The sequence below is a fragment of the Tiliqua scincoides genome, chromosome 2 (assembly GCF_035046505.1).
Source record: "Tiliqua scincoides isolate rTilSci1 chromosome 2, rTilSci1.hap2, whole genome shotgun sequence".
NCBI lineage: Eukaryota > Metazoa > Chordata > Lepidosauria > Squamata > Scincidae > Tiliqua > Tiliqua scincoides.
The window spans coordinates 119,056,758-119,075,571 of NC_089822.1; the positions used below are offsets into that span (position 1 = coordinate 119,056,758).

General features: G+C 46.3%; 1 protein-coding gene across 1 annotated transcript in view; it reads right to left on the minus strand.

Annotated features, from left to right (window-relative positions):
• USP11 (ubiquitin specific peptidase 11) overlaps window positions 1-18,814 on the minus strand; it is a 32,914-nt gene that overhangs the window by 8,374 nt on the left and 5,726 nt on the right. Inside the window, exons 2-15 of the mRNA XM_066613425.1 lie at window positions 12,562-12,671; window positions 12,193-12,323; window positions 11,284-11,401; window positions 11,015-11,160; window positions 10,144-10,205; window positions 9,800-9,899; window positions 7,570-7,743; window positions 7,330-7,488; window positions 6,184-6,408; window positions 5,785-5,868; window positions 5,580-5,674; window positions 3,650-3,856; window positions 755-852; window positions 305-634 (exon numbers count right to left, since the gene is read on the minus strand). Of these exons, the coding sequence (XP_066469522.1) occupies window positions 305-634; window positions 755-852; window positions 3,650-3,856; window positions 5,580-5,674; window positions 5,785-5,868; window positions 6,184-6,408; window positions 7,330-7,488; window positions 7,570-7,743; window positions 9,800-9,899; window positions 10,144-10,205; window positions 11,015-11,160; window positions 11,284-11,401; window positions 12,193-12,323; window positions 12,562-12,671 (2,039 nt within the window). The remainder of the gene's footprint in view (window positions 1-304; window positions 635-754; window positions 853-3,649; window positions 3,857-5,579; window positions 5,675-5,784; window positions 5,869-6,183; window positions 6,409-7,329; window positions 7,489-7,569; window positions 7,744-9,799; window positions 9,900-10,143; window positions 10,206-11,014; window positions 11,161-11,283; window positions 11,402-12,192; window positions 12,324-12,561; window positions 12,672-18,814) is intronic.

An 18,814-nucleotide genomic window follows, 5' to 3' on the forward strand; every position in this document is an offset into this window, starting at 1 on the left:
GAAGGTTCATCAGCCAATGTGACCTGGGGGAGGGGGGATGTGGAAAGACACATTCTGGCTTTCATCTAGGGATAAAGCATCTGAGACCCCAAATGTTGAGGGGAAAACCACCACTTGTGCCCTAATAAAAATTTAATGGGGAGATCAGGTGCACAAGTCATTGGGGCCACCCACCATAAGCATTTTTGGGCCTTCATGTCCACCTATTCACTTTGAGATGTCTGTGGGGACCCCTTAAACTTCTATCTGGTCATAGAGAACGCACAGCAGCCACCTTGTGTTTAAAGAGAAAGGACAGACTCACAGTTGAAAGAGACAGTGTTGCCCTCATCCTGGACAGCCAGCCGATCGCTGGTACCATTGGAATTGACAGGCTGAAGGGTGAAAAGCGATTTTCTGCATCGTTGCTGTGGAAGACGGCATTTGCGCTTGGCCTGGTTGGCTGTTGGAGGACTGGGGCTAGAAGAGGGGGTATCTGGGGACTGGTGGGGAGTTGGGTTGGAGCTATGCATCCCCTCCACACCAACCCCTTCCTCCCCCACAGAAGCATCTGAAGGGTTTTCCTCTGTCTCAGAGCTGGGCTCCTGGCTTGTGGAGCCTTCTGCTGTGGTCTCTTCCTCCTCTTCCTCCTCTCCTGTGAAGGAGGGGGTAAAACAGCAGATAGTAATTGAATAGGAATTACCAAGGCGGTAGTAATTCCTAATTACTACCCCTCTCCAAACACATGGATACTAAAGCATTTTGTCCCCTTTACCTTCACTCAGTCCATTGGGTCTCTTGCTGTAAAGGTCTTCCTCCTCGCTCTGATCCTCTTCATCCTCCTCCTCAGAGTCTGGTTGTGTCACATAGCGGCTGCAAAGAGAAGCAGGTCACAACCCCAGCCTGTAGAGGGCAGTACCTTCAAAGGCTCCTCTGTGGCAGCAGTGCAATAGAGGGTCGTTATAGAAATGAGCTGGGGATACTATGCTGCAAAACAGTAGGCCTTGGAGGCTGCAAGGTGCAGTTTCCAAGGCAAAGAGCTTTGGGACCTCAGAAGTGGGAGGGCAGGTCAAAATGGGCACGCCATTTTGAGATAATCCAAATGATGACAACAGTCACTAAATAGAGCTGGCCTAGATATCTCCTGCCAAAGGATTCAGCATCTCTGTGGTGAAGTGCGGTTGATTTTAGGGACAACTGTAAACGCCAATTGCCCCACCTTAATGCTCTTTGCCTGGCTGCAGGCAGAAAGCAGCACAAGCCAGACTTGGAAGGACTCCACAGGAGCTGCAGAGAACTTCAACAATGCCCAGAAGAAGTCAAGAAAAAAGTCACAAAACTCAGAACTTAAGAGACAAGCTGTTGACAGAACAGCAGCTCAAGTACATAACCTTATACAATATTCCACAGAATCTAGTAGCAAGTTTAGTTTTTTTTAAAGGCCATTTCTAATTCCAAATGAATGTAAACTTTCACTCATACCCCCAAATAGTTTATGGTCCATCTGATGAGCACATGCCTGCCAATGACACCTACGCCCAATGGCTTGATGGTGAACAGCAGCTCCAGAGATCAAAATTTCTCTTTCCTCCAGCACAGAAGCATTTCAGGCCTATACCATGTACAGCTACAGCTGAATAAGTGCTGAAAACCCAGACCTACAGCTTCTAAAATTGACTCTGATACTGGAATTATTTGCTCTGAGCTTCCACACAACTGCCAGGAGTCCCTGGGGCCTGCTTCCCTTTCCCCTGCCCCAGCCATATGCTATAGTAGAACATGGAACAGGACAGACAGGGTTCAAGATTCTTTACCCCTGCCGGCAGTTGCTCAAAGGACAAGGAAACCTGCCACATATTGTAATGTGAAGGATTCAGGTGGCAGTCTGTAAGGGTGAGGAAGTAAACGCACCCATCCCTAGGGTGGGCCAAATCCAGGTCAGGTGCTATCTGGCACTAGCAAAGCACAGTTAGCTCAGATATCAAAGTGATCCTGACTCAGATGGTTTACGAATCTTCCTTAGTCATGGAAAAATGGAAGATCAGGAACAGAGGCTAAGAAATAGCAAGGACACGATAGGAGAGAGTCAAGTGGCAGAGATGGTACAAGCCAGAGCACACGGGAAGTGTCAAAACCAGACACTTGTGAAGGGAAACACAGAGGTCTTATACAGAATGACTGCCAAATATGTATTGTTTTTTAAAAGTTCTGGCACTTTGGGCACCCACTGAGCCCTTTCCCCCTAAATTATGTGCCAAATGCCTTGCTTTGTGAAGTAAATATTCCTTCTACTGCCTGGAGATTGTCAGGGTGTGGCTCTGGTATTCTGCACCTTGTCCTCTAGCACCCAGGCCGCCTGTCAAGGTGGCAATGAAACACAGCCTCTGTGCCAGCTGGGCAGCAGCCTGGATGAGATGGTAAGGAGGTATTCCACTATCAAGGAGATACTCAGGCTCAGTTCTAGCCCCTTTAAGGAGGGGAACACACACACTCACTCCCTCCCTTGCCAAATGCATCTGTTCTTACACGTAGCAGTTCTTACACTAGCCATCCTAGAAACATGCTGCTCCGCTTGAGGATTTCCTGGCAGGAGATGCAGCACATACAGTTCTGGCCAGGGAACAACCCCATTTCCCCTTCTCCTTTTGACATGCCTGAGATCAGGGAGACAATCCAAAAGGCCAGCTGAGTTGTTATTGTGTCTTGTAAACAAGAACAGATCCTGGACCACTGAACCCAAACCAGTTTCACTCCATACAGCAGGCTAGGTGCGATTGGACTAGCTCAGGAAAGGCTCTGCTAGTGACATAGATCTTGAGAGAGATGTCGGGATGGGGGAGAAAACTTGACTAACAAGGAGACAGATTGTTTCAGATGAACAGAGCAGCATTGAAAAGTACAGCAGAAAGAGCAGAAATGGGCCAGGGGGAGAAATTATAGCTCCTTGCTTTGCCTCAAGTACTCCACTTTCAAGAGGACATGAGAGACAGTTTCTGGAAATAAGGGGGAGGTGATTCCCCCTCCCTTTATATTTGTATAGCACTTTCTGAGTGTGCAAAGCACTTTTATTCTTGATGCGATCCTTCCAACAGCCTTATAAGGCGATTCACTATTATTCCCATTTTGCTCAGCCAAGCTCAGCCCAGCAGCTCAGCCGAGGCTGAAAAAAACATGGACCAGATAAACAAACAAGACTTTCTCCTGTATGACTTTGAGCAACTCAACTGGGCTGGTTCACGCATGCTTGCTTACAACTCAATCACTGCAACATCAGGTGTTAATCGGCCACCACAATAACCTCCATCTCAGCAGGCATCACTTTTCAGCTACTTAAACAGGCAGTTGTGAGTCTTGCTGAGCAAGACTTGCTGAACAATCAAATGTTGTGGCTGTGTGAACCAGCTATCAGTCTAAAAGCTACCTAGCAGAACTACCTCAAGAATAAGAACAAGGCCCGTCTGAGCCTTTGGAATTGCATTCTGTTTCCTTTTGGCTGCAGATGCATCCCAGTCACAGTGCATCTGTAAAAGCAGGTCATTCCATTTCAACTAGAAAGGGAGGCTTTAAGAGAATAGTAGTAGTGCGTCCCCACTTTATAATAGGTGGACGATGCACAGGAGGCTTATCAGGCCAAGATGCTGCTGCAAGTAGGGTAGGCACAGTCACTTACGAGAGCCGATGAAGCAGAAGCTGGTAGAGGGCATCCCAGGAAAGCTGGTCTCGTGGCACAGATACCAGAAGTGGGTGACCAAAGAGCATGACTCCATAGTAGGTATCATTGTAGTCACGACCCTGGGTGCGTTCTCGAAGGTACACAGGCAGCACAACAGCATCTGCGGCCGCTGGGTCCTCCTGTACAGATATGGACACCTCATATCTGGAGGTAGGAGAGAGACACAGTATTAAGTGGGCAACGGACACTCCCCTCGTCCCTCTTCAGATGCGAACACCTGCACAAGTCGCAGGACCCATCAGGCCTCCCCATACACATGCACAGACTTGAAAGTGAAATTTACTAAACAGCAGACTTCCAAAAAATTTGTCTAGCCAAGCCAAAACCTGAGATCAACTGGTGTGCTCCCTGGGGCATTTGGTGGGCCACTGTGAGATACAGGAAGCTGGACTAGATGGGCCTATGGCCTGATCCAGTGGGGCTGTTCTTATGTACCCTGCCTCTTCCCTTAAGCACAAGTCCAAGACTGTCTACTCATAAGTAAGCCCTACAGTGTTTAATGGGCCTTGCTTGCAGGGCAGTCAGCTTAAAATTGCAGCCTTTGCCCCAATTAATAACAGTTTCTTGCTCCCCTTTAGGAGGATGGACATTGATTGCACCACAGGGCCCAAGCGGTACAGCAAGGACAACCTCTCCACATCTCAGCACCAAAGCTGGAGCTAAAAGGAAAGGCTGGTGCATGTTTTGGAGGCCAGTGAGGAGGCACTCCAAGCACTGCCTCTGCCTGCCACCAGCTGCAACTTTGCCCTGTAGTATGTGTGTGGGGGGGGGGGATTTGGGTGGCAGCTGCAAAGTGACTACGACTGCCACCTCGACAAACCGTTCTAGGTTCTTCAGCTGAGGGGAGTGTTCTTTCCCATGGCTGCACAGAAATTATCACTCCAGTTCAAGTGGAAGGGAACAGTGGGCTCCCTCCAATCACCCTCAAGCTGGCATGCATAACCATGTTCTAACAGCACGCTAGGAACCACCATGTTGGGCTGGCCCACTGGGTTGGAGGACAACATTCAAGTAAGGGTATGTCTAAAAATGAGAAAGAACTTGTCCCATCCTGGCTGAAACATGTGCAACAAACCGTGCCAGGTGCAGGGCCGGCCCACCCAGGAGGTCTACTGAGACAGCTGCTTTGCATGGCAGGTAGAGGGAGATGACAAACTGGTAGACTTTCTCTTCTGCTCCCAGCATGTTCTGCCTGTCCCGTTTAAGACGTGCCTGGGCAGGGAGGGAGGCAGTAGTGCAAAACAGATGGCACAGTCTGCAATTGTGCTGCTGCCCCTTGCCCATCCAACCTTCCTCCTCAAAAGAAGCTGGGTAGACAAGCAGCACCAGCAGCAGGTCAGTGTGCACAGACAAAAAAAGAGAGGAGTAGACTTTGGAGCACTGCTGAGAGCACCACTGCACGTTAGAGTACCATACATAGGGCACCCAGCAAGGTGCCCTATGTATGGAGTTATCCTGGAGCAAGCACCCTATATCTGCTTCTTCATGCACAGGACAACTTTCTGTGGAGGAGCAGGAGAGATATGGGATGATTGCTCCCAAGTTTCTCCCTTTCCCTTAAACAGGGCACTAGCGCTACTCAGCTAGCACATTTATTTGGAGTATTTATACTCTGCTTTTCTTAAATGTGGCAGGTGACTCAAAGCGGCACGTGCACATTGCTTCAATAAGAATGGAAAAACTTCAGCCAACAGGCATTGCATGTGATACAGCATCCCCCCCCCTACTGCTCTTACGGCACAGGAAGTCGACGACATGAGCACAACCTCCCTGTGCCTGGGTAATCCATATCTAGAAGATCTGCTCTCCTTTCCCAGAGGCTTTGCTCCTCAAGCCGTCCAGTGCAGTCTCCTGCTTCCAAACTCACATGAAGATGTCATCCCGGTCCAGTATGCAGCTAAGGGATTCCTCCATCTGGTAGATCTTGTAGAAGCGGTGACTGAACACGTCCGCCACCATCATCTGGGAGAGAGACGCCAAGAATAATCACAGAGGGAAAGGATAGAAGAGGCCACCACAGCCTCTTGGTTCACGCAACAGGCAGAAATTCTTCCTTATCCTGCTAAACTCACCCGCTCGGCAGGCACCCCCGTGTGCTTGGAAAGGGTGCAGCAGAGATCTAGCACTTTCCCAGCTTTTGGAACAATCAGTCTGTGCTGTTAAAAAAAGAGGGGGATGTTAAACAGTAATGGAGACTACTAGAGACAGCACCAAACACCCAGACTAAAGCCAAATTCCTAAGCTAAATCCATCTTTCATAATTAGATGCTGTCTTGAGGACAATGTTGCATACCCCTCTTAACCCCTACATCACAATCTCCTTTCCACAGCTAAGTACATCCCCTGGACCCCACCCTGTCCCCCCTTCTGGGAAGGACAAGCAGAAGTCCCTGGACTCAAACCCCCCCCCCCCCGATTCAGACAGAAGCCCTGCTCTTTTCCCCAACCAATACCTCCTTCTAGGCACATACCTGCTCAGGCTTCTTGCAGGGGTCCATAGACACAAAGAAAACTTCCATGACCCGGTCCTTGCTTACAGGCAGTGGGGCACTCAGGTAGCAGAAGGGATCGAAGGTCACAGAAACCTTCCCACATTTGGGGCACACCAGTGTAGACTTGAAGAGCCCATGGAAGATGTCAACAATGATGGAATCATTGCGGCGTTTGTGGTTGCGCCATGCTTCATCTGCTACTTCCTGGAAGGAGAAGAAAGAACTGAAGGGGAGAGTCTGTCTCTCCCCCCTCTCTGTGCTTTTCCCTCTGACAAGGCATACATTACTGCCAAGGGGTTTAAACACACACACACACACACACACACACACAGCACTTCATGAGCAGGCACCATCCTGACTGAGGAATTCAAGGTGTTAGCACAAAAATTGGCAGCTACAATTTTTGTTCCTTGATTTGTGAACTTAATAAATCTGAATCTAAACACCACTTCTAAGCCTATGGACATCAATTAAGCCCTAAAGGCTAGAGCCCTCCTCCAGCATCCCTCCCAAATACTTAAATGCCAGAGGGAAATGGATTAATTCAGTCAACTGTTTGCTGAATAGTAGAAAAAACACAGGAAGGAAAGATGGGCATGTTGCATCATCAGCCATTCTGCAGGATTTACTGGAAAACCACATCAAGTTTCAGAAATTCAACAACATTCAAAACTGAACACAGTCCTCACTGGCAGCTCCCACAGGACCCAAGAGTCCCTTAAAGAAGCAGAGTTGGTGCGCTGCCCTTCTGCTGTCTTCTAAAGTAGTGCCAGGTAAATGATGATTCCAAAAGCAGTCCCAGTTCACTTCAGCAGCTGCCTCATCACTCCAGCTCAGTGCAGCACCAGTCCTTGTAAGCACAGCCCCCAGCAGTCTCCAGGTGTCATCACACTCCAGTAAGCCACCATCATGCAGTCCCACAGCCTCACTCTAGTTCTTGTAATCTCCATATTGCACTTGAGGCTGAGAGGGAAGGACCTGTCCAAGACCACTTCAGAAGAATTCAGGGCAGTTTTGAACAAGGGAAGTCAAGCAGCTTGGTGAAGAGTACACCTGGCCATTTCAAAAGGAGACCCAGTACAGAGTTAGCATCACATGCTTTCTTGCCACCCCTCTCCAACTCACCTCATCCGGCCGCCCTGCTGCATCTTTCAGTTCCACATACTCCTTTTTCTTGACACGATTGAGGTCTTCATGCAACCCATCAAGCAGGAAGGAGAGAAGCTCCTGAGAGTCATGCTGCTGGTAACCAAGGAACTGGGAGGCAAAGTGGCCCACTTTGGTCTGCAGAAAAGAGAAAGATGAGATGGTGCCTCCAGCTTCAAAAGCAGAGAGCAAGTCTGAAAGGAGAAAAGCGCAGCTCACCTTGAACATGCGGGGTACAATGGAGCGGTGGTGGCCAGACCACTGCTGCTTGATGAGGTCAGCATAGGCCTCAGCAATCTCGCCCTTCATGCCCAGGGGGTTACTGAAGTTTAGTTCCTCCAGGTAACAATTGTTGAGGAAATACTCGGTAAGAGGGGGCACATTGCTGAGGCACTGAAAGAGAGAGAATGTGCACTCTTCAGTGAGAGAAGTTTACATTTCATACGGAGGCCTGCAGATATAGCCTGCAACTCCAGAACCAAAACTACACAAGAACAGAAACTCATGCTTGCCTTCTGCAGAATCTTCACTTTTATAGTTTGTTTTTAGCAAGCCTCTAATCTAACCCTTAAGGACTGAAGGTTGAGATTTAACTGCACGCAATGAAATCTCAAACTGGGAAGGAATGATCGTGGATGGACCAGGATTTCCAGTAACAAGTATGCAGCAAGTCAGTGACAGCCCCACATAAACTCACCATCAGCAGAAACAAAAATCACTTATTCCAAGTAAATATGTAAACTTGTAATGTATATAGAAGTAGAACAGAGTTTTTATTGCTGCAGAATTTTAATTTCGTTTCTAGCAGATGACACAACCCTGAGTATAGTAAGTTCACAAATCAACAAACTGTTGATTTATAAGTTTATTCCTACTTAGCTAGGAAGTTCACTGTGTGATCTTGGGCCAATTACTCAGTCTGACCAGAGGACAAATGGGGACAGCAGGAACTAAAATATGTGGCTTGAGCTCCTTGGAGAAAGAGCAGGATAAAAAACAAACAGTAAGGATCTAATGGATATTTTGTAAGGATGAGAGAAGTTTGGTTTGCATACTGCTCTTTTCCATAAAATTCTCAGGCTGTAAGAAACTTGGAGGTCATCAAGGCCAACTCCTGGGCTCCAAATTGGAATGATCCACAGTGTGGTTTCCCCCACCCCTTCTCTATGTCATGAATATTATCAGTCCTACAATCTCAGTTTGATTTCATTTGTTAACCTCCATTTCATTTGATAACCTCCAGACTACAAGCAGAGAGAAATTGCGAACAAGAGATTTCTACCCCTCCATACGTGCCACCACAATTGAAGAAATAGTGTAGAAAAGGGAAAAAAAAACAAAACCACAACCCAAATAATGCAGAAGGACTCTTTTAAAAAAAAAATTCAATAGGATTCTTGGCAGGTATGATGTGAGGAAAGTTCCTTCCCACCTCTAAAATGTCAGGCAATACTGACTGCAGAGTCCACCCCCAGCCAAGAAGCCTCGTCATGGGAAATTGGCTGGGAACCTGACATCAGGGCAACTCCACTACAAAGCAAGATCAGGCAGTGGAATTTGTGCGTCCATAAGAGTGGGGGCAGGAGACTGATTGGACTTCTCAGCAACATCCATTCTCCTCTTGGTCATTTTAAGGAGACTTGCCATGAGACCTCCCCAGTAGTCTGTCCCACATTAATTGGTTTAGGGTTTGGGGGAGAAGCATGCAATTTGGATTGTCTACTTTAGGTGCCAAAATTACTTTGACTTTCCCTATCTGGTATCCTTTCCCAAGAATAAATTAAACAGTTTGGTAAGTTTTATTTCATCTATTTTTCCCCACTTATTTCAGCTGGTGGCTCAGGGAATTGACACACAGCAAAAGGGGGTCAGACGCATTCACAACACAGATCAAGGCTTCTTGATCAGTGAGGTTAATGGGAAAAGAGGCACAATATTTTTGGTAGACAGTTTCAGTTAAGATAAAAGTGACAAACACCAAGTTGCACCATCAATGCATCATGTACCTCATATGCTGCCAAGACTCAAGCCTTCTCCTGTCCAACATAGTAGGGGTTTTGCAAACCCCAGCGTGGGGGCCAGATGCGACCCGTGGAGAGCCTCTATCTGGCCTATGGCCAGCCTCTGATCCCGAGAGCCTCTGACCCAGTTGACCAAACACAGCCGGCGTTGTGCTTGTGGGGTGGGGGAACAGGGGTCCATTTAAGTGTGTGCTTTATTTCTTGTGGGCTGTGTTAGTGCTTGGAGAAATCCTGGACATTTGAGACCCACCCACCTAAGTTCCATCTCTAATGCATTTATTTAATTTTATATTTAATTTTTTTTCCTGGCCCTTGACACTGTGCCAGATATTTGATGCAGCCCTTCAGCCAAAAAGTTTAGAGATCCCTGCTTCACAGCAACAGGGGTGTGTGTGTCAACCATGCCTACCACATCCCACATTCAGTACCTGCAAAGCGGAGTTCATAAAGCAGGTATTGCCCAAATTGGTGAGGCCACAGACCCCTGGCTGACCTTGGTACAGTTCCTCATCTTCCATAGAGTTTTTCCTAAGAGAAGCAGGAAAAGGGACTTTGTGAAAACAGGAACCAAAGCACCGAGGTGGGTACCTGTTAAGGCAGGAAATAGTCACCCACCCAGCACCCACAGCCCTAGCTTGCTCCACACTCAAAATGCAACTGCTTCTTCAAGGAAGGAGGTGAACCTTGAAACTCGAAAGGAACATCTGCCATAGGATAGGACACATGTGCATCCCCCTTTGGCGCAGCGTAACTGCCAGAGCTAAGTACTCACATGATATGTGGTCGAGAGCTGGGCCAGGTGCCATCTTTACTCCTGGTCTCCATTATTACCACCTGACAGGAGCATGTGCAAGGAGGGAACAGGTAAGGAGGAAGAGACAGAAAACAAGACCAGATTAACTAGAGTATCTGAGAAGTGGCTCACCCCCAAAATGCCATTCTTTCAGCCAGCCATTTTCAGCCAGCTAAATTTTTGCTACTCTAGAATACTCCAGGAAGTGACACTACATCACATCCTAGTGTTGTTTTCTAGACCTAGAGGGGAAAAACCCATTGGCAGGAGCTCACTGCTGGAAACATCAGCAGCAGCTGAAGCAGTCACAGCCCACAGCAGCACACTGTAAAGAATGAAGGAGTAAAGCCTCAGTGTCATTCAACCACAAAAATTCATCTCTTGCACAATTCTTGGTCACCTATGGAGACCAGGCAAATACTTAAGAAGTAGGCTGCTCGGACAACAGATGCTCCAGGAATAAACCAGGTAACTATAAACTTTCGCAACATGTTACACGTAACACTTTTACTGTGACCACATCACTCCTTGCTAAGCCCCATCTACCGAACACTGGCAAAAGCTCAGATATCCGGTTCAGACTCAAGCATGCAAACGCAAACACATTTGCACAATTTGTTCAGTTCCCCCAAGTTTTTGGTCTGGACCAGGGAGATGGCGATAACTCTCGCCTAGCCCAGTCAGTCATCTCGCTTGAGAACTCTTTCCTGACTGGCAGTGGCTCTCCTAGGTTTAAGGCAGGAGTCTCTTATATCCTTGACAGCCAAAACCCTTTGAAAAGAGTTGTGGAGGCTTGACCTGAGGGCCTTCTGCATGCAGGCAGCCCAGTTCTTGGCTACAGTAGCGTTACCTGCCCTGAACTGAGGCAGGCATCCAGCACCGTCATCTGCAAGTTCCGCAACCTCTCACAAGAACTGTCTGAGTTTTTCACCCACAGCCTGGTCTCATCTTCTGCAGGAACTGAGAACTGGCGTCGAGCTTCCTTCAGCACTGTGTCTAGGGGAAGGGAACATGAGGACAAGGGAGAAGCTATCCCTCTGTGTGAATGTCCACTGCTGGGGAAGATCCTGGATTTCCTCCCCAACCCCAATGCTCCCCAACAAGCATTTGGATTCTTACCAATGATGTCCATTCGGCTGAACTGAGCTGTGACAGGGTTGTCCATATCACTGTGCTGGCAGAGATACAGTTCCACCAGATAAACCTCCACTTTCTGCATGCTAGGAAGATCCACCACCTGATAAATAAGCATCAAATGTTAAGGGGCAGTTCAGAGAGCTTCTGCATGAACAAGAGACTGGTTGAATGCTCATTCTCTTCAACAAGCTGCCCTAGAGTACATACAGGTTACAAGTGAGATCTCTGAGCTAGATCCCAGGCCCCAGTTCAAGTCTCACCATGGGTATGACTGTGATAGGCAATACACTATTCTCCCAGACTCCCCCTTGCAATACAATGGCAACCAGCCTGTCTTATGGGGTGTTATACAGCTGACATAATGCAAGAGAAGCATTTTGAATGCTTGAAACCTACAACAGCAGTGCTAAGTAGTATTAAATTTGCCACAGAAGTCTGCAGAAGAAAACTCATCCACTTCTACAGAACAGCACACAGAAGCTATAATCACCAGCACATATGGGCTGGTATACAAAATGGCCAGCAGCCTCCCCTCTCAAACCACTTAGTTCGCCACAACACTTGGCTTGTAGCTTAACTAAATGACAAACTGGCCTTAACTAAATGACAGGGAAGTGACAGTCATTACGACAGGTGGGAATGTGTGTTAAGAGAGGGCTTGGGAACTGCACATAACCCACCTCAGGATGCCCATTAGAGAGGACCTGACCAGCAGCTTTCAGATGTGGAGGCTGATTATGCTCTTAACTGTCTACAAGTACCTTTCTCCCCTAAGAGTGAAGGGTAACCATTCCTGTATATGGGAGAAAGTGTGTTTTTGGAGTGCAGACAGGGGACTGCCCCATTCTACTGCTCCAAACAGATCCTATTTCAAAGCTGCAGACCCCTCACCTTGCGTTCAATGGCTGGTTGATCATGTTCAATGCCATACCAGCTCACTAGTTTGTTCCACACTTCCTCAGGCACCAGAATATACTCCTCATACTCCACCAGCCTATCCTTCAATCGATATGACTCCAAATCTGAACAGAGGAAAAAAAATTGACATTAGAGGACCCTCCCCTCTAGAGACAAAAGTGGAATTTACAACAAGCACAACCTGACCAATTAGAACTGAGACTTTTTTGTAGTGGCAGCAGGGCTCCACCACTGGAACTCACTGCTGCAAGGAGAGCTTTCACCCTCTCCCCACACACATCTCCTTCCACCAGATGGTAAGAAATTGAAGTCCTAGCACTGACAAGGCAAAGAACATCATACCTTCAAAGAGCTCAGCATTGTTGATCCGTCCAGGGAAAGAGCTGGAGTTCTGGTCTCCAGATTCCACATATGCTTTCCACTGCTGATACCAGTGATTCTCCAGCAAATACCTGGGCAAAGAAGCAGGATAATCAAACCCAGAGAACAATCACACTACATTGAATACAAAAGCTCTATTAATCATGCTCCCAGTGAGGGACCACTGACACTGCATGGACACAATTGCACTGAGAACAGCAGATTTCATGCCTGATTTGCATGATCAGACTTAAAGAGCAAGTTTCTAACTACTATGATTGCAGGAACGAACTTTCAACATCAAGGCAACCATCACCTAAAAGCTCAGGCAGGGGTTTCCTATGTTCAAACCTTGAGACATGTTCTGCTCACCATCACAGGCCCAGTACTGACTCTCCAGAGCCTGGTAATATCCAAGGATGAACTCCTTCTCTGCAGTTCTTTGCCCATCTCCAGATATAGCAGTTAGAAAAGGCATCATTGTTAACAGTTTTTGCTAAGGCAAACAGAGGTGCATTTAAGAATCAATAAGACGTTCAAAACATTATTTTAAGGACTGTCAGCCAATTAAAGAATCTCTCATTGATTAACTGACTTAACTAAATCAATGCTTCATTTTAAATGCATTTGTATATTACCAACACCTCTTAACCTATGTACCTTTCTGAGCTACTAAAGACAGAGCAGGGCAATTTGTTTATTCAACTGGAAACTGCCGCTCATGATTGGAATCAAGTCCCTTAACTTGAAATGCCGCAGGCTGCAGCTGTGGTTCACTCCTACACTTCCCTAATCCATGTCAGCTACCTTCAATTCCCTGCTAAGGCATGCCCCCGTCCTCCTCTGCCCAACACTTCACTTCCTTCTTTAGCACCAAAAGTGAAACAGTTCATTTGGATCTTGCTCACCTTGCTCAGCCCTTTCCTCCCCCTACTTTTATTTCCTCCCCCACCTTGTTTGTCATCCAATCCCTCCACTGGCCCCCTTGATCCCATTCTCTCTTGGCTCCTGGGTTTCATCTTCCCTGCAATTATCCCTCCTTTCCTACCATCAACCATCCTTAGGCTTCTTCCCCACCACATTCAAACATGCCACTGTCCACCCCCTCCCCACTCAACAGGCATCCCTTGACCCAGTCTCCCTTTCCAACTATCATCCAATCCTCATTTCGTTTCATTGAATCCTTGGAACAGGTCAACTACAGTCACAACCCCGACTTGCTGATTGCCAGTTCTGCTCTTGACCTCCTGCAGTCTGGCTTCTGCTCACAGTGCTCCATTGAAACCAGCCTCACAAAAATCACTGAATGATCTCTTTATTGCAAAAATAAGACCTTTACTTGGTCCTTATCCTTCTTGACCCCAGGCACGGATTTCACTATCCATGGAACTATCCTGCATGGTACCTGCAGGAGGTCCTGGAACAGATCCCCTACAGATACTGACGGCTCACTGTAATCAGTGTTGGAAGGGGCCTACAAGAACATCAATCCCCTGACAACCAGCCAGTCCACAACCATAGCATAACTGGCTATCCAGCCTCTGCTTAAAGCACTCCCAACACTGGAGAATCTATCAACTCCCAAGGCAGACTGTTCCACTATCAAACACTTCATACCACCAGGAAAATCTCTTGATAGAGATCTCTCCTGCTGAAACTTAAACACATTTGTCCTGGTCCTACCCTCTGGAGTAAACGAGAACAAATCTGCTTCATCTTCCACAAGACAGCCCCTCAGATATTTACAGATTGTTATAATGTCACCCCTTAACAATTTCTTCTCCAAACAAAACATGCACAACTCCTTCAGCCTGTCCTCACAGGACATGGTCTCCAGCCTCCTCACCACCTTAACTGCCCTCCTTTGAACCTGCTCCAGTTTGTGAGTATTTCTCTTAAACTGTGGTGCCCAGAACTGGACCCAACATTGCAGGTAGAGTCTAGCAAAACCAGAAGACAGCAGGGCCATTATGTTTCTCGATCTCAACACTGTATTTCTGTTGACACAGTACAGAAGAGCATTGACTTTCTTTGCCACCATGTCACAGTGCTGGCCTGTCACATTTAACTAGTCATCCACTCAAATTCTCAGATCTTCACACACACCACTGCTCAGGTAAGCATCTCCAAATCTTATACACTGTGTTTCTGACTTTTTCTACTCAAATGTAGAACTTCACATTTATCCCTCTTGAAGCCCATTTTGTTTGCATTTCCCTAGTTTTCCATCCTGTAAAGTTGGTCATGGCTTTTGTACCTAGGGTGTTAGCTAATCCTCCCAGTTTGGTGTCATCTGCAAATTTGAGGAGCATCTCCTCTATCCCCTCATCCAGTTGACATCCTTCAGTCTTGGAAGACTATGGTATCGCACTCTGAATAGTGGTTCCGGAACAGTGTCCTCTCCAGTGCGCGAAGCCTGGGTAAGGTAGATATGGAGGATAGACTATTACCCATGCAGCAAATCCCCCTCTCCACGTCGCTGAAATGGTAAAATGGAAAGGCAGAAGCCAATACGGTTGGTTCCAGTGGCATCGCAGGAGTTGCCAGAACATGACTGTGTTCAGCCATGAACTGCCTCAGGGACTCCGGCTCCGGATTTTGCCTCGAGGTTGACTCCTGAAGCCTTTTCCATAACTGGATGTAGCCACAAGGCAGTGGAGGTTTGGGATCAGAGTTTTCCTTCTCTCAGATGAGCTGCCTTCCCAGGCTAACAAGTCCCATCTACCCGGTGACTACCCCTCATCCAAGTCACTAATAAAAATATTGAACAACATTGAGAACAAGACAGAGGCCTGAGGGACCCCACTCAACAGGATGACGAGGAACTGTTGACAAGCACTCCTTGAGAACAATCTATCAGCCCAGCCACAGATCCACACAACAGTAACTTCAATCTTCCAGTTAAACCAATAAAAGTTGCAAGATTTAAACTACATAATTTATTCTCTTGTTCAACTTGCAGATATTATCTATAAAGGTCAATTAGAATTTTCTGCCCAGTAAACTAAGAGCTCTGCCACTAAACCTCATCATTTCAAGTCAGAAGCCAGAATTCTCATAGCATTCCACCCTTGAGGTGGTTTGGTTTAGATCAGAGGTTCTTAATGTGCGAGGCCTGCACTGATAGCAGCTGCGTGAGGTGCTCCCAGAATTAAGACTTAATTCTTTTTTTTTTTTAACTATGCTAAAATTAATTTTTGAAATTGGTTCTGAATACTGATGGACCAACAAAACAGGAATGCATTTTCCTTTTAGTCACAATATTTAGTGTTTTTGGCTTTTTAATAAGGATTTACAAATTCCTATTGAAAATATCTCTACACAGTTGGCAATACTGGATATGCAGAAGTGAGGGTAGAGGGTCTGGTCTAGAGGGTAGAGTCTCCATTTGCCTGAAGATAACATCCGAAGGTCGCCAGTTCGAGGCCACCGGCACCGTGCGACCTTGAAGCAGCTGACAAGCTGAGCCGAGTTATTCCATCTGCTCTGAGTGTGGGAGGATGGAGGCCAGAATGTGCGACCAGATCAAGAAAGAAACATCTGAATGTTGTGGTTTCTTGATAGATAGAACCTTTCAAATTGTAAAAATCCCTACGGGGATTTAAATTTGCCTGCCTATGTAAACCGCCTTGAATAAAGTCCGAGGAGAAATCTGAGGACCAAGAAAGGCAGTATAAAAATACCTTTATTATTATTATTATTATTATTATTATTATTATTATTATTATTATTATTATTATTATTATTATTATTATTATAATAATCTGGATTTTCAACATGGCTTATCATCAAGATAAAGGCTAGGAATTGTTAGATGCAAAGTATGATATGCATCCGGCATTTATCAAAAACTGTTTCATGAATTAGCCTCCTGATTGAGAGGAAGCCACCTTATGGATTTTTCCCGCACATTCTTTTATGTCTTAAAACTCTATGAAGCGAACAGAGTTTATTCTAGGATTGAAATTTAATATTGTTTTTCAAAGCTCCTTGCTTGCCACTTATGTTTAATGCAATTTCAGGAAGACAGCAAATAATAAACTGAAATATGTATTTTGGGTTGGGTGCATAAGCAGTTCAAAATTCTCCTGAGGGTACATGAGGCACAAAAGCTTAAGAACTTCTGCACTGGACTATCCCTTTGGGCTAGCTAGAACATGGCCTGGTCAGACCACGAACACATGGGTCATCCTGTAAATAGACTGTATGACACCAGGGCTTTGTCATCAAAACGCAGCAGCCACCATCCAGACTCCGTAGGCTGTGAAAGGGAATAACCAGTTCCTGTGCAGGCTGCTCTCACCTTGACGCTGGCCACACCAAAGGGCAAAGAGCATTCAGACAGCAACCTGATGTTCACATCTCATCTCCTGCAGTTCACTATAAACTGCTACTGTGTTTCCATAAAGAACGAAGTACTGCAGAATGTCGAGACTACCAGTAATATTATAGGTATAACCTAATTTTCCAAATATTTTTCACCTGCGGTTTTATCTCAACGCTATGAGAAGAGATCTTTAAATTAAAGGAAAAAAGTTGTTTAACAATAGCCTCGTTAATGCAAGAGAGGGCAACCGGCTGACAATCCATCAATCATTCTCTCTCCAGGCACTTGGCTCAGCCTTACTCCAAAGCAAGCAACCCCTCTCTCCCCCCTAAGCATTTGAAAGAAAGATAATCACTTTCCTTTGGTGGAGGGGGGGGTCGCTGGCTCGGAGTGAAGCCTTTCTAAACGCCTGGAGAGAGACTGATTGATGAACTGTCTAATGATTTTGTCTTACATCACAAAGGTCAACAAGGCCGTTTTTAAATAACTTCACAGAGGGACATTGTTTTTTAAATGGATTTGCTTTAAAGTGATCTTTGCTGTCCCTCAGAAATAAGGAGACCCAGCCTATATAGTTGCACAGGCTGTAGGTTTTTGTAGTTCTGAACTCATGTTTTGTGGTTCTGAACTCATGGTTACAATGCAATATAGGCATATATATTGCATTTCTGGTGTTGAGGGATTTTCAACACATTTTCTCCTATTTTTCATTGGTGCGGACCCTTTTATCAGCTCAGTGGCTTCAGTGATGTGGTGAGTGGATTCAGACTCTGAGGGGGCCGCTGGGTCATCCAGGTGCAGTAATCATTGCCCTTTTGCTACACATGCTGCTACTTATTGCCCAAGTATCATCTTTTTCCTCAACTGACCCAGTAAACAAAGGACCTGGTGTTGAGCCAGCTCACTAGACCAAGAAGGCCACCTGACTCCCCAAAGTGGGAAATAAAGCAGGGTCATGAACCTCTTCAGTACGTTTGCCCACAGGCACATTCAATCAATGTTCCCTGTAAGGAATCCACACCACTGCATGGATACCCATAATGCAGCAGCAGCTGAGCAGCAGAAGGGATGTCACGAAGCTATCTCTGCACACTTGGCAATGACAGCATGCATCACCACTGAACTTCTGGGTTGCTGAGCTCCAAACTGTGCAGAGCTTGGCTCCAAGCTGCACAACTCAGCAAGAACAGTACATCCAATGCTTCCTGAGGCTTGCCTGCTCATCCTGCTCAAGAGTGGAGGCCAGGTCCAGGAACCTGGAACAGCACAAGTAAGGACAGGAAAAGTATCCAGGGACGTAGTGACAGGTATCTGTATTATTTGCAGCTTGCATTTTAATAACCTTATCAACCATTGTTGCATTCCTCCTTCACCTCTTTTCAGCTTATCAGTGTCTTGGTTTTTTATCCATGCAACTATCCCTCTAATTATATTTTACAGCCTTTTTATGAATTTCTTCTAATTTTAACTGATATACATGCTCTGCCTTACACTCAGGAGGGAGTGACTTGGCACATAACCCTGTCTAATCACATTTTGCTACTATTTGGTTTTAAAGGAATTTGAGACTCCCTATTAACCTGGGTGGGAGGTTTTCCTGCTCCTGTTTGGGCTCTTCGACTTTGGGTGGTGGAAGCAAGGGTATCTTTCCTTGATTAATTCCCAGTTTACCCAGTTAAGAGAATGGAGCAGGGAGAAGGAAGGTGGGTGCTAGTTACTAACCATCAGCTGCTCTGCCCATTTTGCCCTCCATCTTCCCCATAGGTGCACTGGACTTTGTTGGTTTTTTTCCTACAATGGACCAATACATCAACCCAACCACACCTGCTCAGAATGTGCTCAGAATGACACCTACTCAGAATGACACATCAGTCTCAGTGACTTAAGAGGCACAGGGAACACCATCTT